Source organism: Lactuca sativa, chromosome 4 (assembly GCF_002870075.4).
Source record: "Lactuca sativa cultivar Salinas chromosome 4, Lsat_Salinas_v11, whole genome shotgun sequence".
NCBI lineage: Eukaryota > Viridiplantae > Streptophyta > Magnoliopsida > Asterales > Asteraceae > Lactuca > Lactuca sativa.
Window position 1 is genome coordinate 43,988,301 of NC_056626.2, and position 23,151 is coordinate 44,011,451.

Here is a 23,151-nt window from a genome sequence, read left to right on the forward strand (position 1 = left end):
ATGGTAATCAAGGATTGGGTATTAACAGGGTAAAATACTTGAAGAAGTTAGTTTTGATCTCAATTGGAGGTGGATGCTATATTGGATGATTTGGGTATTCGGTTGTGATTTGGAGCAAAAAGGGTATTTCGGTAATTTTTTAGTTTGGGCTTTTATGGAAAATAGATTTTAGTTCGGTATATATCTTATGGATAGCACAAATTGATGATAGTGTTGAGCGTATCGATGCCTTTCTATGGATATATAGATGGTTGAAATCGGGGTTGTATCGAGTGAGGTATGGCCTTCAGAAAATTTAGGGTTTAGGAGAAAATCCTAGTACGCGGGGCGTACCACGGAGGTGTGAAGCTGATTACGCGTAGTGTAGTGTTAATGATGAGTCGGGGCGTGGGACCTCGTACACGGGGCATACGAGGAGGTATGCTTGGCATACAAGGGACAGGTTGAAAACCCTAATTTTTAGGGTTGTACCCTATATAAGCATAATGTTGGTCCTTTTCTTTCATTTCCAATCCAACCTCCATGCCCTAGACACCCTAAATCGACCTTGTTGCCTCTTGAGGGTGCTCTTTGTAACGACCCAAATTTTCAAAGAAAATTTTCATTTTAAATAACCAAACACGTTTGCATAAATCATGAAATCCCGAAACAATTGTTTTCAAACCCACATTCATTACAAATTTATTTAAAAACTTCAGAGTGTCCCCATAACATATTCGTGAAAGAGAGATAGAGTGCACGCCGTGCCATCATGCCTGGCCCTTGCCCCTGGGCTCAGATGTAACTGAAACAATTCCACAAACGGTAAACTGAAAGCTTAGTGAGTCCCCCAGAGCATACCCACACATATAAGCCACATAACACATATCACATCAGCTACCAAGCTATCTCTACCATTAGCGATACAACTATCTCTACCGCTATCTCTACCATTAGCCATACGACTATCTCTACCACGAGCTATAAAAGCTATCTCTACCATAGCCCGGGGGCTATCTCTACTACCAACCATAGAGGTTGTCTCTACTGCGTACTATCACATAATCATACTACACGTCTCTACACTGCAAGTATATCAACTATCATTAAATGGGTCGGCCTTGGTGCCTTAGACCCATTGGTATGGTGAGGAGACTCACCTCGGTCTGCTGAATGCGAAAGCTGCTCTCCTAACAGTCCGTAAACTCCCGTGCTGAATAATAATAATAAATGTTAGGACTTCACCTACTCAAAAGGGAAACCCAAACACTAAATCCCTCCATAAGGCCCAATTATCCTTTCTTCATTGATGGGCCCAAAGTCCATGTCTAAAAGCCATTAATGGGCGTCTTGGCCCAATAAAGCCCAATCAATACATCCATGGCCATAACAGATGAAATGGCCCACTATTCTCAAAATGAAACCAAGTCAAATGACCAAATAAGGCCCAATAGATCAAAGGCCCAAAACAGATCCAGGCCCATCTGCGATGCGTACGCTCAGCGTACCATCCTGGTACGTGCAGCGTACTGGGGTCTTGGGACTTACGCGCAGCGTGTTGAGTTACGCCCAATGTACTGCCAGGTTAAGCACTTTCTCCATTAAGTTCTTAATACTTGATTCCTTTATGTCCAAAAGTCATATCTAAGCTTGTTAAGACGTCCCAAGGCATAAAGTGGGCAACTTTATGCCTTTTCATGTCTCATATGCACCCAACACCACCATTAAGACCTTTTTAAGGATTTTAACCCATGCATGAGGTCAAAATTCCCACCAAGACTCCATTTTTATGTTGCTACAGGACCAAGGGACCTCAGATCTGTCATTTCCATCTCCTGGAGTTGCTTAACTCACAAGTGGAGGTCCAAAATCAACAAAAAGGATAAAACTAGTAAATCCTAGCTAGATCTAGAGATTTAAGTGAAAAGATCCAAGCTTTTTACCTCTAGGAACTCCTCAAGAGTTTCATTTAACCATTTGTGGATGTAAAGTTGGCAACTTTACGTGGTATTCCAACTCAAGGAGGTCAGATCTATGGTTTGGGAAGTTTTGCCTTAATGGATCAAGTGGTATTGAGGTTTGGGCTGGATAAGGTGAGTACGTTGGGCATACAACCAGGTACACGCAGTGTACAAGCCTCCAAGCGAGTAGGTTACGTGTGCATGCTTGGGCCTAGTTGCTTGGTGCTTTGTTGGGCCATTTGAGAAAGTGTGTTTTGGATTAGGTTAAGTTATGGGCTTTAGGGTAAGGCCCAAGTAAAGGTTTGGGCCCAATTTGGAAAATTGGGCCATTAGTGGACCTTTTTGGTCTTAGGCCTTGGTGGGCCCAATAAGTTGGGTTAGTAGTGGGCCTGGTTAGTTGGGCCATCTTTAGGCTTAGTGCTAGGGTTTAGCCTTGCTTAGTTATTGATTATGGTGTCGGGTGTTTGTCTTAGTTCGGGAACCAGATCGCGAAAACGGCGGTGATATACGATTACTCGCGTAGCAGTTGAGGTGAATCTTCTCACTATACTTAATTGTGTAGTAATACATGTGCGACCAGAGTTGTGAGGTAGGATTGCCTGAGCTCGGTGATGCATTTTGTGTTGTGGATAGAGCAATTGGAGTTGTATGCTAGAGTGGTTTTATGTGCTGGTGGAGGTTGCTCGATGTCCTGATGTTGCTCGCTTTGTGCTTTGTGGAACTCATGAGTGATATAAGTTAGCTATTAAGTGAATATGTCAAGTCACATGTGAAAAAGGTTGGGTAATCTCAGAGTTACGGATTTGACCCTACTGCGCATCTCGTGTTTGAGTCCAACCGTTGTAGGGATGAGCCTGTTACTCGAAGGTTATCTGAGCTTTGTTGTATGTGATTGTATTCATGAAATAGCTAATTGACATTGTGAGGGGTTCTTCAGCAACCGATGGCAGAGAAGTGTGGGAACCTAAGAGATCCTAGGAAGTAATTTCAGTCCGATGAGTGTGTTGTTTAACGGTGAGTATTTGCTGGGGAGTGAGCATCTGGAATGGGATTGGTCAATAGGGAAAGTTGAGCAGCTACTTAGGAAATCTGGGACAATCCTTGAGGTAAGTATGGGTAGATATGGAAGGTAGTATTGGGCCCATACTACTTGAAGCAGAGGAACCATACTCGAAAAAAAGGAGAATTCTAGAGGTTCTAAGTAGCAGGTTGAAGGTAGATAACATGGTTTGGGTACCATGATTCGTGCCAGAGTATTTTTCCGTCTTTATTTGTTATCCGGGTGTGGTTGTTCAGACTGAGAGTGGGTATGGTAAATTGTTGGCCCTGAGGGCCATGTCGGTCGAGTTTAATTCGAGTATACCTTGCAAGGAGAATTGAGTTTATGTCCCGAGGGATTTGACCAGGGAATTGCCAGTTGGAGTCACAGGACTTAAAAAGGAAACGGAGGTGATGCGTCGTTGAGAATTATAGTATGAGTTGAGTGAGCTGCCGTTGGATTGTGATGTCATTTTATATGGCGAGGATTATATTATTCCTGCTTCCCGTGTTGGAAGGCAGGATGAGTGAACTTCTAAATTCTGAATTAGGAGATAGACCCCGTGGGGTATCAGATTGTTGTGGTAAATGGACCAAAGGGATTTTTATGGTATGAGTGCCTTGAGTTATTTCTTACGCCATGAGGGTGAGGTCTCCTATTTCTATGTTGATTTTTGTGATGGGGTGTTGGTTACGGATTCCGAGATGAAGTGTGTGATAGTCTATTAATCCCTAATAAAAAGTCGGTACTATTCCCTAATTTCGAGATGAAGTGTGTGATAATCCAATAGGACGACCTTGGTGCCTTCGACTCGTAAGTTCCGTAAGGAAAACTCACCATGCAGTCTGACGAATAGTTGAATAATACACTACTCCGAATATCGGCTCTACAAGTCACCTATTCAATAGATAGAGATCCAGACTTAACTATAGCTCAAAATACCCTTAAGTTAAACTTGGTCAACCCTAGTCCAAGTCAAAGTCAACGGTTAAAGTCCAAAAGACAATATCCCTTCCCAACGGAGTACGCCCTGCGCACTAAGAGAGTACGTCCAGTGGGCTCGTCCCCATGGTCTTTCCTATCAAAGACCATGGGAGAGCCCATGACACGTAGGTGTAAGACCATGAGGGGAGCCCATGGCATCCTGGAGTAAGACCTTGGGGACGAGCCCACAGCATCCCTATCTATTGTATGCATAGTTTATGTGATATGTGTAGCTGTTATAGCTATTATGATATGTTGTATGTGGTTTGTGTGTGGTATGCTCTGAGGAACTCACTAAGCATTAGCTTACAGTTTGTGGATTTGTATCAGGTACATCTGAGCCCAAGGGCAAGGGCAAGGCTTGATAGCGTGACATGCACTCTCACTCGGACATTTTATGGAACACTCTGATATTTTGAAATAAAGTTGTATTTGACATGGTTTTGAAAACAATTGTAACTGGTTTTTGTGGATGGTGAACATGTATTTTGGATAATTAAAAATGAATTTTTTTTTTGAAAATTGGGTTGTTACAGTGTCCCTATGGATTCGCCCGAGTCTCCTTATGCCACCCATGAGTGCAACCAAACAGTGATAATATATTTGTTTAAAATGTCTATGACAACGTCTTAATAATCCACGTGTACTTACATGACTAGTAAGTGAAAACTAACTTCTGCTTTGGCCTCTGGCTTCGTGCTGCCTCTTAACTTATCAGTGTGCCAAATCCTACTGCATTAAAACAACAAATTTATCAAATCTTGTCTCAATTTTACTAGGAGCTTACTTATTATGTCTAACCATAGTGATCATTTCCTTGACCAATAATTAAACCAGGGGCAGAACACGACAAGTAAAAGTAGGGGGGCCGAAACCAAAAGTCTAAAAGAAATCCAAACATATATATTTATTATGGTCAATTATAATAAAAGATATTAGTCTCTTTATCAACTATAGAACATATCAATAAGGTATAATAAGAATTCCTTTGCTTTAGATTATTTTTATTAATAAGAAAATCTGTACAATTCTAGAATGTAAATCAAATGGTGATTTAAACATAAAATATTATATTATATCACGAAAAGCTTTTATTTGACAACACATTGAATAGGAAAAAAAACAAAGCTGACAAAAACTTAAAGGCTATAAGCTTCTCTTATTTACCACACATTTAATAAGAAAAACAAGCTAAGACTTTTTGTTCACAGTTTCAGAAGCTATACTTTTAAATCAACATACGAGGAGACCTTGGAAACGAGATGAGCAAGAGACGGTTTCGGTCAAACATAGAGGCGACGAAGAGCTCGAGTTTCCGGCATTGTCCGGCGTCAACTTTTAAGCGGCAACCAAAGACAAGAGAGACAAGGTTAGGGTTTTTTAGATTTTACTCTTTAGGTTTCTTTGATCTACTTTTTATGGGTTTATAAAAGTCTTAATTGAGGTTGATTATTGGGCTTTTATAAGTTTATCTATTAAAATTTAAAAGACTTTATTTATTTGATATTTTTATTGAGTCCTGATTTCTCGAATATCATTTAAATTTTGATATGAAATGTTTTAATACCTTAGTAACTTACCTTTTTCTCAATTTTGAAATCGTCGGTTGGTTCTTTTTTGGTTAGCATAATCCACACCCCATTTCAAACACATCATCAAGAACCAAACTCATCAAGATTAAGTTACTGGGCAAAAAAACAGGGTGGCCATGGCCTCTCCTGGCCCCTTAAAGGACCCGCCCCTGAATTAAACTTGGTAATTGTTTGTCACCAATCCAGTTAATCTCCATAATACAACTGCTAAATAACTTAATTCATTAAGCCATTATCTTAATCTCACATTTCTAGTAATTCCATAAATTTGGCTTTATAACCCATTAACGAATTCAAGAATTCCACCATGGAATTCAACCCGTTGAGCTTACCATTATGTTCACAAGAGCACCATATTAAGAACTCTAGTAACTAACTCAGATTCTAACAACCCTTCATCATTACGTTAGGCAAACACAATTACATGATAACGAGACAAGATGATACCTTAGTTCGCGTGGTAGCTCGTACCCTCATATACTAGTACCAATCATTCGGTTAAACGCCTCAGGAAATAACCCCTCAAACTTTCTCCTTTACAATGTATGAGTTTTGGCAAAATAACCAAAATTAACTCTCTCTCTCTCTCTCTCTCTCTCTCTCTCTCTCTATATATATATATATATATATATATATATATATATATATATATATATATATATATATATATATATATATATATATATATATTTTGATTCTATCGTGGAACACATCGCGCTCCGACCCTCGACGTGTCACATCCATGTATGTCACCTAGACCTTGCCACATATCTCGTTCCCGCTTCACGCGTCCACCGTCTGGACACGTCGACACGTCGCGCTTAATAAACATACGTATCGCATTCTTCGTTTCACTTTCATTGACCTTGACTTTGCACGTCACGCCCTTAACCCTGACGCATCATGTTCCTCTCTTACTCCAACAGCAACGAACTTTGGAACATGTAGTGTGTGTTCCCTTTACACACCATGTTCAACTAAAGTAGGATGCCTTTCTTAATAATAACAATCTATTTTAATCGTCATGTCAAAACTAGGTCTGCTTCCCATGTAGCTAAATACCTGAATTTTCGGGTAATTACAGAAGACATGGTCATTAATATTGGCGGGAGACATGGAATTGTTGGTAGCGGGATTATGCCTAGAGTCCCCATTGGTTGTATGGGGCTGCGGTTGCTACCTTCTCTATTTTTCTCTAACATTCTCTCTATATTTGGACCACCGTGACTATTAGGAGCGGTTCTCGGATGGAGTCAATGATGAAACCAGGTTCAAAAAATAGAGAACATAGAAGATGTGATAATGGGATCAGCTCGGGAGAATGCTGAAATCTTTGTGGTATGATAAAAAAAGGGAAATTGGGATGATATTATGCTCCGATGCGCAAGTTACGATTATGTGCTGTCGTGTTGGGGTTGGTTGGTTTTTTTTTTTTTTTTTTTTTTTTTTTTTTTTTTTTAAGGGGGGGTTGGGGTTCGGCCCTTATGTATGTTACACTACTAATAATCAATAACAAAACAACATGTCGATAACAAAAATCATTGTTTTCGCATGATTTACCTACAAAACACGAATACATTAAAAGGAATTTTAATTAAAACTAAAACAAATTAATGTTAAAGTTGGTGCCATAGAGGAAAAACTTTGCCTCACAGTTGGACTAAACCACCATATTTTTTATAATTATTTTAGTTTAAATTTTAAAAAATAAATGAATTCATGAAAAACACCGATCAAGCGACAATATTATAACAATACATAATAGGATGAAGAAAATAACATTGATGAAAAAGAACAATGGTGAAAACATACAAGCAAGCTCATCCTTTAGTAACTTCATCGGCAATTATGTGGTGTTGAAATTATTAGTGCCACTTAACTACGGATACACTTCTATGATAGACCTTAATCCCAAAATCGGAGTTATTTTATAATGGCTAAAACAAGCATCATAGAAGAGCTTTGACCAATCTTTTTCACTCCTCTCCCTTCCTGTCGCATTGACCATCATAAGCATATCGAAGAAAAGCTGAGTCTCTAACGATTTCTCACCTGCTTCTTCGTTTTTCAACACCATATCTACAATGATCACTTTTCCTCCATATTCCTTGTTCGGTATCGCCTCTTTGCATCGTTTCAATATCTTTATGCATTCTTCATCATTCCAATCATGTAGTATCCACTATTTTTCATCATAGATAAACATAATATCATCAATATGCTTCAAGATAAAACTTTAATCAGTATAACTTCTGACATAAATATTGTAATATATTTCAATCAAACACCCAATGTTAGAATACAGAATAGTTATGAGTCAGATAGATTGACATTAAATGTCCAAAAGAAAATGACTCGCTTTAAAAGAAAGAAAATAAAAGATACCTTCAAGAAAACCGCATCAGCTTTAGGAATTGCTTCAAACATGTCCCCACAAACGTAACTCATATTCTTACTTCCCTCCAAACCATTGACAACGTGCGGAAGATCAAAACTAATGCAACTGATACTCGGAAAAGCTTTGGCAATGGCTTTAGCAATGGTTCCAGTACCACCACCAACATCAACAACTGAATTCAACCCTTGAAAAACATCTGCACAATGTTTAGTAATGAAACTTCCTATAAGCTTTGCATCACTAGCCATTGTTTCATTGACGAATTGGTTAACTTTCGGCTCCCGGCTTGCTAAATCCCACATCGACTTCCCGTGGGTTGTGTGAAAAGGAGTTATGTCTTTGTTTTTGAACCATTCACTCATGTTTTGCCATGGATCCATCAGTATTGGATCTAACATGAACAGCAAAAGGGGCCTAATGCTAAATGGTTCTTCCTTCAGAAGGAGTCGAGAAGCAGGAGTTAGCAAATAGCCTTCTCTTTCCTCCTCTTCATCATTGCCTGTAGTTGTGGATAGACTTTGTTTCATGAAACAACCAGAGTGGACAAGGATGCGCATAAGTCGATAGACAAAGGTGGTTCTCTCTTTGTTGATGGGGAGGGCTTCGACTAACTCGGATAGCAACATTGGTGCACCATGACCATCAATGATATCAGGTATTTGGAGTTCAATTGCACATTTGAGTGACATGGAATTCACAAAGCTAAAAATGTGGTTCCATATGTGAGCTTGAGAATGAAGCATTTCTTTGGATTGCTCCCTATTTTGCAGTGACATATCTTTTTGTTAAAGTAAATGTGATAAATATTTTGGCATGGTATCATTACAGACCGTCGTCTATATATATATCGACAGAAAAGTTGTGTGATGGGAAAGGATTGACTATTCACGTGACTCTATATGTGCTCCTTTGCTAGTGTACTTATCTAAAACATTTTTTAATATTATCATTTAGAACAAAGTCTGAAATATAAAAGATGATGAAAGCATATTGTCTAAACTTCCACTAATATTTACAGGATTCTTATATCTTTCCCATTTCAGGCATAAGTCATGAGGATTCTCGACCCCACAAATCTGTCATATAACCTGCTTCTTTAAAATATTGCTTGAGCAAATACTAGCAAACACTCCAATGAGAATATAACAATAATCAAAATAAATAAATAAAAAATTAATTAATAAAGAGAAAATGTCATTGGAGCACAAGCGAAGTTTGTGTTGTTTTCGGAATTGTTCATTAAAGTTTTCCTTTTTTATTATTTTATTATTTTTCTTTTTTGTTGCACAATAGATAACTAAAATTCTAATTTACCTATTAAATAATGGTTATACCTACGTGTTTGTAAGTTACTATTCTGTGTCGCAGTAATGCTTGAAGTCGCCGCAGTAGACATGTCGACGCTATTTTATTTTTTTGTATTTAACATTAAAATCGTAAAAAACATTATAACATTTATAAAAGTAGCTATGAAACTTAATTTTGTATAAAAATAGTTTGAGACATTCACCACACTTAATACTATATCAAATCCAGAATGTTAATCCATAAACATCCTGTCCATATTATTCCTCCAAACATAATACAATATATCCAAAATATTAACCCAAACAAAACATTTCATAAATCCATAAAAAATAGCCACTCGTCCTCATCATTCCCTTCATTTTCATTTCGTGACAACAATGAGCAAAACAAGTATTCTAGTGCCACACTACAGGCCGGGTCTTTTAGCATTGTTTGCATCATTTTCAACTACAAAGAAAACAAAATATATTACCAACATATCATAATAGCATTGTACTTTCCAAAGATTACCAAAATACGAAATACTAACATATCAAACTATAACCAACATATCGTTATAGCATTCTACTTTCCAAATGAACTTAAACATACATCATACACAATATTACGTATACATTATAACATTGTACTTTTTTTTCATTTTTCCATTATAGCATTGTACTTTCCAAAAATTACCAAAATACAAAATACCAACATATCAGACCATAGCCAACATATCATTATAGCATTCTACTTTCCAACTATACTTAAACATACATAATACACAATATTTCATATACAATATATCATTGTACTTTTTTTTCCAATATAGCATTGTACTTTCCAAAAAATTACCAAAATACAAAATACCAACATATCAGGCCATAACCAACATATCGTTATAGCATTCTACTTTCCAACTATACTTAAACATACATAATACACAATATTGCATATACATTATAGCATTGCACTTTCCAAAAAATTACCTAAATACAAAATACTAACATATCAAACCATAACCAACATATCATTATAGTATTCCATTTTCCATTTATAGCATTGTACTATATACTAAACAAACCATTAGCAACATATCATTATAACATCCTACGTTTTTCATTTTTCCATTATAGAACCTGTGGTGGAACGAAATTAGAATGGTGGTGGTACTATAGGGGTGTCTTGGTGGTTTTGGTGGCAAAAAAATCTGACAGCTTTGGTGGTGGTGATGACAACCCGCAATTTGAGGTCAACAAAGCTTAATACACAAAATGAAACACCCAAATCATTAGATATTCACTTAGATCTATGGTTTATAGCTTTGGATATTCAATTGCATGTTCATTAGACAAACTAGATCCAAATGCTATTAGGGTTTGCATGTACACCATAACATTGATGTTTTGCTTAAAACCCATCAGTAAAACCATGAGGGGAGCCCATGGCATCCTGGAGTAAGACCCTGGGGACGAGCCCACGACATCCCTATCTGTTGTATGCATGATTTATGTGATATATGTAGCTATTATAGCTATTATGATATGTTGTATGTGGTTTGTGTGTGGTATGCTCTGAGGAACTCACTGAGCATTAGCTTACAGTTTGTGGATTTGTATCAGGTACATCTGAGCCCAAGGGAAAGGGCAAGGCTTGATAACGCGACGTGCACTCTCACTCAGACATTTTATGGGACACTCTAATATTTTGAAATAAAGTTGTATTTGATATGAGTTTGAAAACAATTGTAACTGGTTTTTGTGGATGGTGAACATGTATTTTGGATAATTAATAATCAATGTGTCAAATCCTACTGCATTAAAACATCAAATTTATCAAATCTTATCTCAATTTACTAGGAGCTTACTTATTATGTCTAACCATAGTGATCATTTCCTTGACCACTAATTAAACTTGGTAATTTTTTGTCACCAATCTAGTTAATCTCCATAATACAACTGCTAAATAACTTAATTCATTAAGCCATTATCTTAATCTCACATTTCTAGTAATTCCATAAATTAGGCTTTATAACCCTCATTAACGAATTCAAGAATTCTACCGTGGAATTCACTCGTTGAGCTTACCATTGTGTTCATAATAGCACCATATTATGAACTCTAGTAACTAACTCAGATTATAACATCCCTTCATCGTTACGTTAGGGAAACACAATTACATGATAATGAGACAAGATGATACCTTAGTTCGCTTGGTAGCTCGTACCCTCATATACTAATACCAATCATTCGGTTAAACGTCTCAGGAAATAACCCCTAAAACTCTCTCCTTAACAATGTATGAGTTTTGGAAAAATAACCAAAATTAACTCTATATATACATTGATTCTACCGTGGAACACATCGTGCTCCGACCCTCGACGTGTCACATCCATGTATGTCACCTAGACCTTGCCACATATCTCGTTCCCGCTTCACGCGTCCACCGGCTGGACATGTCGACACGTCGCGCTTAATAAACATACGCATCGCATTCTTCGTTTCACTTTCACTGACCTTGACTTTGCACGTTGCACCCTTAACCCTGACGCGTCGTGTTCCTCTCTTACTCCAACGACAACGAACTTTGGAACATGTAGTGTGTGTTCCCTTTACACACCATGTTAAACTAAAGTAGGATGCCTTTCTTAATAATAACAATCTATTTTAATCGTCATGTCAAAACACTACTATAAAATCAAAAATAAAATACGATTGAAAAATCAATTAAAATACGGACATTGAGGCGTATTCTAATAGAACGTGTTTTATTTGAAGAAGCAATAAAATACGATTATAGAACCGTATTCTATTTAGAAGATATAATACGGTAAACTATGCATAGAACACGGTTGTAGAACCGTAATTTATAAAAATATATAGTATGGTAATCTAAGTAATAGAATACGATTGTAGAACCGTAATATATAAAAAGATTTAGTACGCTAATCTAGGAAATAGAACCGTAATATATAAGGGGTTCGGCCCTTATGTATGTTACACTACTAATAATCAATAACAAAACAAAATGTGGATAACAAAAATCATTGTTTTCACATGATTAACCAACAAAACACGAATACATTAAAAGGAATTTTAATTAAAACTAAAACAAATTAATGTTAAACTTGGTGCCATAGAGGAAAAACTTTGCCTCATAGTTGGACTAAACCGCCATATTTTTTATACTTATTTTAGTTTAAATTTTAAAAAGTAAATGAATTCATGAAAAACACCGATCAAACGACAATATTATAACAATACATATTCAATACAGATAGGATGAAGAAAATAACATTGATGAAAAAGAACAACGGTGAAAACATACAAGCAACCTCATCCTTTAGTAACTTCATCGCCAATTATATGTGGTGTTGAAATTATTAGTGCAACTTAACTACAGATACACTTCTATGATAGACATTAATCCCAAAATCGGAGTTATTTTATAATGGCTAAAACAATCATCATAGAAGAGCTTTGACCAATCTTTTTCACTCCTCTCCCTTCCTGTCGCATTGACCATCATAAGCATATCGAAGAAAAGCTGAGTCTCTAACGATTTCTCACCTGCTTCTTCGTTTTTCAACACCATATCTACAATGATCACTTTTCCTCCATATTCCTTGTTCGGTATCGCCTCTTTGCATCGTTTCAATACCTTTATGCATTCTTCATCATTCCAATCATGTAGTATCCACTATTTTTCATCATAGATAAACATAATATCGTCAAGATGCTTCAAGATAAAACTTTAATCAGTATAACTTCTGACATAAATATTGTAATATATTTCAATCAAACACCCAATGTTAGAATACAGAATAGTTATGAGTCAGATAGATTAACATTAAATGTGCAAAAGAAAATGACTTGCTTTAAAAGAACGAAAATATAAGATACCTTCAAGAAAACCGCATCAGCTTTAGGAATTGCTTCAAACATGTCCCCATAAACGTAACTCATATTCTTACTTCCCTCCAAACCATTGACAACATCCAGAAGATCAAAACTAATGCAATTGATACTCGGAAAAGCTTTGGCAATGGCTTTAGCAATGGTTCCAGTACCACCACCAACATCAACAACTGAATTCAACCCTTGAAAAGCATCTGCACAATGTTTAGTAATGAAATTTCCTACAAGCTTTGCATCACTAGCCATTGTTTCATTGATGAATTGGTTAACTTTCGGCTCCTGGCTTGCTAAATCCCACATCGACTTCCCGTGGGTTGTGTGATGTTAGTCAATGTTGACCAGGTATTTTAGGAGAATAAAAAGGCACGTTGAGTTGTTGAAGAACGTTGTTGTGTTTTCTGAGTTTCTGTTATTTTTAGCCTATTTAATTATCTTAGTTTAGCTTCATTTTGAATGTAATCTCTGTAACAGCTTTCAGTCACTTTAATAAAGCTTTAAGCATTCGGCTACTTTCATTCCTCTTTTACCCCTGTTACTAAATTAGCCCTGCCCACCAACAAGTGGTATTAGAGCTTAAAGGTTCTGACCGGTTTGTATGCCCAAGATAATTAGATACGACACCATCACAGTAGCTTCAACATCCTGGGTTGTGGGATGCCATTGAGCCACAAACCGGTGTAGTTGTGGATGAGAAAAGGAGCAAGCAAGCTCGAGCCTTCATCTTTCAGTCGATCCCAAAAGAGATGCTAGCACAGGCTGCGAAGAAGAAGACAACCAAGGAGGTTTGGGACTCTCTAAAGTCACGGTATGTGGGTGCAGAGAGGGTCCAAAAGGCAAGGTTACGGGTACTGAAAAGCGAATTTGAGGCACTCCAGATGAAGGAAACGGAGACCATAGATGAATATGCAAGGAAAATATTTGCTATGATTTCAAAGTTTGGAAGTGCAGGGGAAATTCTGGAAGATGAAGAATTGGTGAGGAAGCTATTCGATACTATCCCGGAAAAGTTTATAAATCTTGTGGCATCAATTGAACAAAGCTCCGATATGGAGTCTATGTCATTTGAGGAGGCAATTGGGCACTTAAAGGCCTATGAAGACCAACTTCGACTCCAGAAGGCAAACTCAGGTGGTGATAATGCCTTGTTACTTGCAAAATCGGAGGGCTCCTCAAGTCATCGAAGTCCAAGCAAGACCGGGGGTCGGGGGATTGGTGCAAGTAGTGACAGAGGTGGAAGAGGATGTTCACGAGGTCGGGGGTCGACTCGTGGAAGAGGTGGACGTTCCGGTGGTAGTTCTCGTCAAGAAGCAAACAACACCAATCGGAAGCCACGAGACAAAAGACATATCAGATGCTTCGAGTGCTAAGAACTTGGCCATTATGCTTCCGAATGTAAGGCCAAGAAGCAGCAAGATCAGGAGGTGAACTTAGCTGTAGATGAAGATGGACCTGCTTTGTTGTTAACTGTACACGGAGAAGAAAATGCAAGTATGGTTCTTCTGAAGAGGAGAAGGTGTATCCAAACCATTTAATGGGAAGTGAAGATGACAACATGTGGTACCTGGACAATGGGGCTAGTAACCACATGACTGGCTCTAAGGCTCTATTTGCAGAATTGGATGAGAAGGTGACTAGTCAAGTGCGATTTGGAGACGGTTCTAAGGTCCCTATCAAAGGAAAGGGCACTCTATTGTTTGATTGCAAAAATGGTGATCAATTTATTATCCCAGATGTATATTATATCCCAGCTCTACATAGCAATATAATTAGCTTGGGACAGATGACTGAGGAGGGATATGATATAGGAATGAAGAGGGAATTTCTAAGGATGTATGATGAAGCTGGCCATTTAATCATGAAGGTACAGAGGTCAAGAAATAGACTATATAAGATAAAACTCACACCTGGGAAGCCTACGCGCTTGGCTGTGAGTATGGTTGATGACTCATGGCTATGGCAGGCTCGAATGGGCCTCACGAACTTTAGGATGTTGGAAGAAATGACACGAAAGCAGATGGTGTCAGGGATGCCTCTCGTATCTCATCCAACACAGGTGTGTGAAGGATGTATGGTAGCTAAGCAACCTAGACAAAGCTTTCCTAAAGCGGCCCAATGGAGAGCTAAGGAACCACTCCAATTGTTACACGCGGACCTCTGTGGACCCGTCACACCTGCAACTAAGGGAGGCAATCAGTACTTTCTACTAATTGTCGATGATTATTCCTGATACATGTGGGTGTACTTGATCAAATCCAAAGACGAATATTTTAGCATGTTCAAGAAATTAAAGTTACAGGTGGAAAAAGAAAGCGAGTGTAAAATCAAGATGTTGAGAACCGACCGGGGGGTGAGTTCAACTCCACTCAATTCTTGAATTTTTGTGAAGAAGCTGGCATACGACGTCAACTGACGACTCCACACACGCCCCAGCAAAATGGCGTTGTGGAACGACGCAATCGAACGATCGGCAGACCGGCTTACGCCGTTCCACATCCGACCGGGACGCATCACCGGCCCCCATTCACTTCCCTCCCGACAATTTCATCTTGGAGATGACAAGGTCCTTGCTCAAAGCCATGATGGTACCGGATCAATTTTGGGGAGAAGCTGTGAGTCACTCGGTGTACCTACTGAACCGAACTGGAACAAAAGCCCTCATGGATGTGACTCCTTACGAGGCTTGGAAGGGTGCGAAGCCCTCGGTTGCACACCTTAAAGTGTTTGGGTGTGTGGGTTTTGTCAAGAGATTACAGGGCGTATCCAAATTAAGTGACAGGAGTGAAACCATGGTTTATTTGGGGGTGGAAGAAGGAACAAAGGGGTATCGGCTGTACAATCCCAGGAAGCGTCGAATTGTAATTGCAAGGGATGTGGTGTTTGAAGAGTCCAAAGCATGGGCCTGGAATGAAGAAATAATTAATGAACCACTTACCACACCCTATTAGACTAACGTTTTGGTCCAAGAAGTAACCTAATTACAACCAACCCAAGAACTACAACCATCAGACCATACGAATACAAGCCCCTCGACGCCGACTAACAATCACGCACTCTCTCCTGATTTCGGATCAAGCAACACGCCTGTTGATGAGACGCCAATATCAACCTCACCTGGAGATGGGTCACGAGCAGCATCCTTAAACCAATACTCTAGAGATTACGATGATATTGAGTCGGCAGCTTCGTTCGATAATACCCCAACAAAAGGGTTTCGCTCAATCAACGAGATTTACCAGAATACAGAGAGGATGGAGGAAGACGAGGTGCATAGGCTGTATGAGCGAAATCAAGAACTGCTGTTGATCGATGATGAACCCACAACATTTGAAGAAGCATCAGTTGAAAGAAATTGGAAGCTAGCTATGGAGGCGGAACTGAAATCGATCGAGAAAAAAAATACCTAGGTTTTGACCAAATTGCCACCAAACAGAAAGGCAATTGGGTTAAAATGGGTATTTAAGTTGAAAAGAGATGCAACAGGAAACGTGATCAACCACAAGGCCCGATTAGTCGCAAAGGGGTATGTTCAAGAAAAAGGCGTCGACTTTGAAGATGCTTTCGCACCAGTGGCTCGTTTGGAAACTATACAACTAATCCTGGCATTAGCGACAAAAGAAAACTGGCTTGTACATCACTTAGATGTCAAGTCAGCTTTTCTACACGGTGACCTCAAGGAGGAGGTGTATGTCTCTCAGCCAACTGGGTTCTCGGTCAAAGGAAAGGAGAATATGGTCTATCGTGTCAGAAAGGCACTGTACGGATTAAGACAGGCTCCAAGAGCCTGGAATATGAAGCTAGATCAGTCACTCAAAGGACTAGGATTCACCAGATGTGCTCAAGAACAAGCAATCTATAAGGTACACAAATCCAATTTAATCCTCATTATAGGAGTATATGTGGATGACCTTATAGTTATTGGCTCAAGTGAGAAAGGAATTCTAGAATTCAAGAAAAGAATGAAGCAATTGTTTGACATTAGTGACTTGGGACTTTTATCCTATTACCTGGGAATAGAAGTACTTCAGGGGAAGGATGGTATCATGCTCACAGAGCAGGGGTATGCAAATAAAATCCTAAAGTTGGCAGGAATGGAAGAGTGTAACAACTCATAGTATCCAATGGAAGAAAAGTTAAGGCTAACCAAGGATGAACAGGGAGAACCTGTAAATGCGACAAATTACAGGAAATTGGTTGGCAGCCTAAGTTATTTAGTACATACAAGACCCGATTTGAACTTCAGTATTGGAGTTGTGAGTAGATATATGCAGAACCCAAAGCAAAGCCACTATGCAGCCATAAAACATATCCTAAGATATGTGAGAGGAACAATCGGGTATGCCCTAATGTATCACAGAGGGGGTGATGGCATGTTAGTAGGATACAGTGACAGCAGTTACAGTGATGATCGGGAGGATGGAAGAGGAACCACGAGTGTGGCATATTATTTCTCAGGAAATTTAATAACATGGGCCTCACAAAAACAACAAACTGTTGCTTTAAGCTCGTGTGAGGCGGAATACATGGCTGCAACTGCAGCTGCCTGTCATGGATTGTGGTTGAGAAATTTGCTAAGTGACCTTGTTGGAAGAAAAGCTCAAAAGGTGAAGCTACTTGTGGACAATCAATCTGCTATTGCTCTTATAAAGAATCCAGTTTACCATGGGAGGAGTAAGCATATAGATACCAAATACCATTTTATTCGTATGTGTGTTGAAAGGGAACAGATTAATGTGGAGAATGTAAGTGGGGACCAACAAAGAGCTGATGTATTGACAAAAGCAATGCCACAGATCAAATTTGTTGAGATGAGAAAGCCGATAGACGTTGAGGACATGAAGAAGAAGGTCAACATTGAGGGGGAGAATTTTAGTCAATGTTGACCAGGTATTTTAGGAGAATAAAAAGGCACATTGAGTTGTTGAAGAACGTTGCTGTGTTTTCTGATTTTATGTTATTTTAGCCTATTTAAGTATCTTAGTTGAGCTTCATTTTGAATGTAATCTCTGTAACAGCTTTTAGTCACTTTAATAAAGCTTTAAGCATTCGGCTACTTTCATTCCTCTTTTACCCCTGTTACTAAATTAGCCCTGCCCACCAACATGTGAAAGGGGGTTATGTCTTTGTTCTGGAACCATTTACTCATGTTTTGCCATGGATCCATCAGTATTGGATTTAACATGAACAGCAAAAGGGGCCTAATGCTAAATGGTTCTTCCCTGAGAAGGAGTCAAGAAGCAGGAGTTAGAAAATAGCCTTCTATTTCCTCCTCTTCATGTAGTGACAAAGAACATGGTTTGGCATGCGGAATTAAAGCTTGCACAATTGAACATGGTGATTTGGGTGTTTAAGAGATATATTGAATGTATATGGTGTTACACAAAAAGGATCTAGATCTAGACTACATAAATAACACACACTTACACACTCACTTTTACATCTCTCAAGCACACCTCTACAAGTGGTATGAACCCACCTTATATAGAGGTGTTTACATGTCTCTCTCTCTCTCTATCTCTCATGTGTCAAAAGGCTAATACTCCACATGCAAGTGGGTTTTACAAAAGTCAAGCATTACAAAGTCATTCATGGAAAACTTTGTACCCTAACATTCTCCCCCTCAAAGTTAGGAATGAATGACCCACTTCAAATCTTCCAAAATCAAGCACTACGCGGTTCGAGCCTCAAAGGTGACACATGTCAAAACGAACTTCAATCTTCAATTCTTCCATGACTCTTCAATTTGGGCTCTAGGATGTGAGACCATACAAACCGAGCAGCAACGAATGATCAAGAGTATTCCAAACTCCAAATAATCACCCAAAGTTGCGCATAAAAACACACCCCAAAAATCTTCAATAATTCCAAACCCATTTCGAATACATCACTTCCGAACTTCCAATTGCATCATCTCGTAATCTTCAAAACTTCAAGATCACTTCGGTCTTCAAATCCGCGTAATATGAAAAATTCAAGTTCGAATTTCCATATAAAACTTCTCCCCCCTTTTTATAATCGAAATTTGATTATAAAACTCCAAAGGAAAAAGAACGTGCTTTATTCGGAATTTTTCATGTCAAAACTCCCCCTTAACATGTGGCATAAACTTTGTGCTTCAATCTGGAAAATCCAAAAAATATTGAATTTTTTTTTATTGTCGTTCACGGATCGCCTTTGACATAATTTCTCAAAAATGGGTAGAAATTGTCAATTTCAAAATTCGGCAGTAACCCGGTGCGTCAAAAACAGCCAAATATGCGAAACACACTCCCATTTGCGAAACTGGGTAGAATGTGTAAATTCGCACAAACTGCATGGACCGGATTTGAAAATATTCCAATTTCTCAAAATTTTTACCCCAAATGCGAAACTGGGTAAAATTTGTCATCTTGCGAAAACTGCAGGGATGCGAAATGAAAATTCTGCATTTTTGTCAATTTATAATCCCATTTGCGAAGTTGGACCATTTGTATTATTTCGTGAAAAGATCAGGGGCCAAATGCGAAAATATTTGTTTTCTTCTTCATTGAACGATTATAACAGGGCAGGGAATGCTTCGCATTTTCATTCTCACATTCCTTCGCATCTTGTATCCATCTAAACAAATGCGAACTGTTAATCACCTTCGCATTTTTAATTCAATTAACCAAATGCGAAATTAGTTTTGAAACCCAGATGCAAACTCAATTTTGATCTCATATGTGAACCCAGCTTTGATTCACACAAATGCGAATCCAATTAGACCATCAACCACAAAATTGTCACAAAAAATGCGAACTGAATATCTCCATTAATCACCTTCGCATTCCCCTTCAATTTCCAAAATCAAATTTTCGTTCTTTTGCAAACATCATAGAATCAAAGCCTTCGCATTTTTAACCTCAATCAGTACAACCTCATGCAAAATTGAAATTGACTCCAAACATGCGAACATTACTCCCCAATTCCAAAATCGACTTTTTGCACATCAAACTAACGAAATTGAAACTCAGTCGATATTTGTTCATCTTTGATTTATTATCACCCAAATATCAAAAATCGATTTCAACCGATTCTTCAATAATCGTACTCAATTTTGACTTCAATCCTTACAAAATCGACTTTTCTCAGTTCGTCACTTAACAAACACAAATTGAAAACTTTTCAAATCAAGTTCAGATCAAACACACTATTTGAACTGTTCATCATCGTTGTTCATAATGATCTTGACTTTTGCTTGAGATTTCATCACCGAATTAGAATCGGCTCAAGAACACATATTAATCGATATGAAATCGTATCTCAAATTTAGATTATCGATCAAATATAAATGATTAAAAGAAATGAATAGATGAAATCGGAACTCAAGAAAACAAGATTAAAGAACAATCAATGAAAGTTGAATCGATGAATGAACTGGAATGAACTTGGAACAAATTGTACAACTCGGTGATGCAAGTGTACAAACTGATAAACAATTATTTGATATTGATTAATATGAGATATGAATGGGCTTTTGAGGTTATCTGATTACAATCAACATTCTGGATATGTTTGGGCTTGTGAATCAATAAACAGTAACTGAAAAACAATTTTGGATCAAATGTACTTCGTGAACAGTTAATGAACTAGAATATATCATGAACTTGGGCTTATAAAATATGGATCGAATGAATAGTTTCAGATTGAAATTTTGATTTTGGCTTTGGACTTGATCAAAAAAAATTATTGGATCATCAATGGGGTTTTTCAAGAAATTTGATCCAACGAATCAAACGATCAAAATTCAAAAACGTTACGCACGATTCAAAAAGAATTAAGAGAGATCATAGAGAGAGACTCACCAAAATTGTTCAAGTTGCGACAAAAATTGCCAAACCGAGAATCGTTCTTCAAATATCACATTGATCTTGAAGACCCGCTCTGATACCAATTTTAGTGACAAAGAACATGGTTTGGCATACGGAATTAAAGCTTGCACAATTGAACATGGTGATTTGGATGTTTAAGAGATATATTGAATGTATATGGTGTTACACAAAAAGGATATAGATCTAGACTACATAAATAACACACACTTACACACTCACTTTTACATCTCTCAAGCACACCTCTACAAGTGGTATGAACCCACCTTATATAGAGGTGTTTACATGTCTCTCTCTCTCACTCTCTATCTCTCATGTGTCACAAGGCTAATACTCCACATGCAAGTGAGTTTTACAAAAGTCAAACATTACAAAGTCATTCATGGAAAACTTTGTATCCTATCACTTCATCATTGTCTGTAGTTGTGGATAGACTTCGTTTCACGAAAAAACCAGAGTGGACAAGGATGCGCATAAGTCGATAGATAAAAGTGGTTCTCTCTTTGTTGATGGGGAGGGCTTCGACTAACTCGGATAGCAACATTGGTGCACCATGACCATCAATGATATCAGGTATTTGGAGTTCAATTGCACATTTGAGTGACATGGAATTCACAAAGCTAAAAATGTGGTTCCATATGTGAGCTTGAGAATGTACGTAGCATTTCTTTGGATTGCTCCCCATTTTGCAATGACATCTCTTTTATTATAAACTAAATGTGATAAATAATTTGGCATGGTGTACACTTATAGACCTTCGTCTTTATATAGAGAGAAAAAGTTGTGCTGGGAAAGGACTGAATATTCACGTGACTGTATATGTGTGTGTGCTCTTTTTATCTAAAACCTTTTTTAATGTTATCATGTAGAAAAAAAAAATCTGAAATAGAAAAGGTGAATCATCAAGTCTAAACTACCACTAATATTTACAAGATTCTTATATCTTTCCAATTTCAGGCATTAAAATTTAAACATGTGAGGAGGACTCTCGACCCTACAAAACTGCCATATAACCTGCTTCTTTTAGATATTGCTTGAGCGAATAGTAGCAAAGATTCGACTGAGAATATAACATTAATAAAAAGAAATAAATAAAACTATTACATATAAAATATGAACAAGCTGGAAAAAAAATTCATATATTCATGTCAAAGTAAATAAACATACGTATACTAAAGTTGTAAGTTTCGTATTTTTCACGATAGTGATATATTAAATTACTAGTTGTGAGACCTGTATGGGTTGGATAAAACAAAAAATTAAATACGAAGGTTAAACAAAAAATTATTTAAAATTGAAATTTTAGATTTAAAATTCAAAATTTTAAAATTTAAATTTAAAAAGAAACATATTAAATACAATATATGAGTAGTAATATTGTAATTTATTGATTATTTTCAATTAAGACAATTATTAATTGTGGTGTAAATATGATGTGTTAATTAAGAAAAGATAAAAAATGAACAAATTACACATGGAAACAACATTTATTAAAGTTATTAGACAATGATATATGTCCAAGTTAATAAAAAAATGACATTTAACAAAAAAATTCTTTATTTATTATAATAGATAAATAAAGATAGGAAGCTAAAACCAAACAAAGTCTACAATAAAGAGTTCCGATTCAAATTACCAAGAGGGCCACCTACTTTAGCACATATAAGGGATAATCACCAAAATTACAATATTTTCCATAAATACATATAAAAGGACAAAATTTCATAATTGGTCCCTATGATTTGCAAAATATTACACAGTAAATATTTTTATGAAAAACGTCACGTCACTGGTCCTTATTGTTTCAAAATTTTGATGAATGATCTTTGCGTCGTTAATTTGAACTTTTGACTAGTTAATTTTATTTTAAATTCTATAAACCATATCGGAACTGTTTTTTATTTAATTTTTCTTATTTGTGAATTGAATCAATAATGTTTATTAATTTTATGACGTTACTGATATTATTTTTTTGCTTAGATACTTCATCAAATAACCGAAGTTGTTCTTTTTATTTATTTAAAATAATAATTAGGTTAAAATGAAAAAACTAGCTAAATTTAAAATGTAACGTGCAAATTAAATCTTATTTTCTATATATGATATCAATAGTTGAAATTCAATATAGTATTTTTCAATTTGATAATAGA

At 37.2% G+C, this 23,151-nt stretch overlaps 1 protein-coding gene and 1 pseudogene across 1 annotated transcript; both read right to left on the bottom strand.

Annotated features, from left to right (window-relative positions):
- Positions 1-7,322: 7,322 nt before the first annotated feature.
- On the bottom strand, positions 7,323-8,729 carry LOC111914669 (trans-resveratrol di-O-methyltransferase). The gene is made up of 2 exons (XM_023910369.2): positions 7,941-8,729; positions 7,323-7,737 (listed from the first exon to the last, which is right to left on the bottom strand). The coding sequence occupies exons 1-2, from the start codon at positions 8,727-8,729 to the stop codon at positions 7,435-7,437; spliced, it is 1,092 nt and encodes a 363-aa protein (XP_023766137.1). The 3' UTR covers positions 7,323-7,434.
- Positions 8,730-12,636: 3,907 nt separating this feature from the next.
- LOC111914591 (trans-resveratrol di-O-methyltransferase-like) lies at positions 12,637-21,709 on the bottom strand (annotated as a pseudogene).
- Positions 21,710-23,151: the final 1,442 nt, after the last annotated feature.

Excerpts from the sequence above, each read along its gene's own strand:
- LOC111914669 (XM_023910369.2), bottom strand. The coding sequence starts at position 8,729 with ATGTCACTGCAAAATAGGGAGCAATCCAAAGAAATGCTTCATTCTCAA. Across the intron at positions 7,738-7,940 it reads CTGATGCGGTTTTCTTGAAG|TGGATACTACATGATTGGAA; the intron begins GTATCTTTTATT and ends GATGAAAAATAG.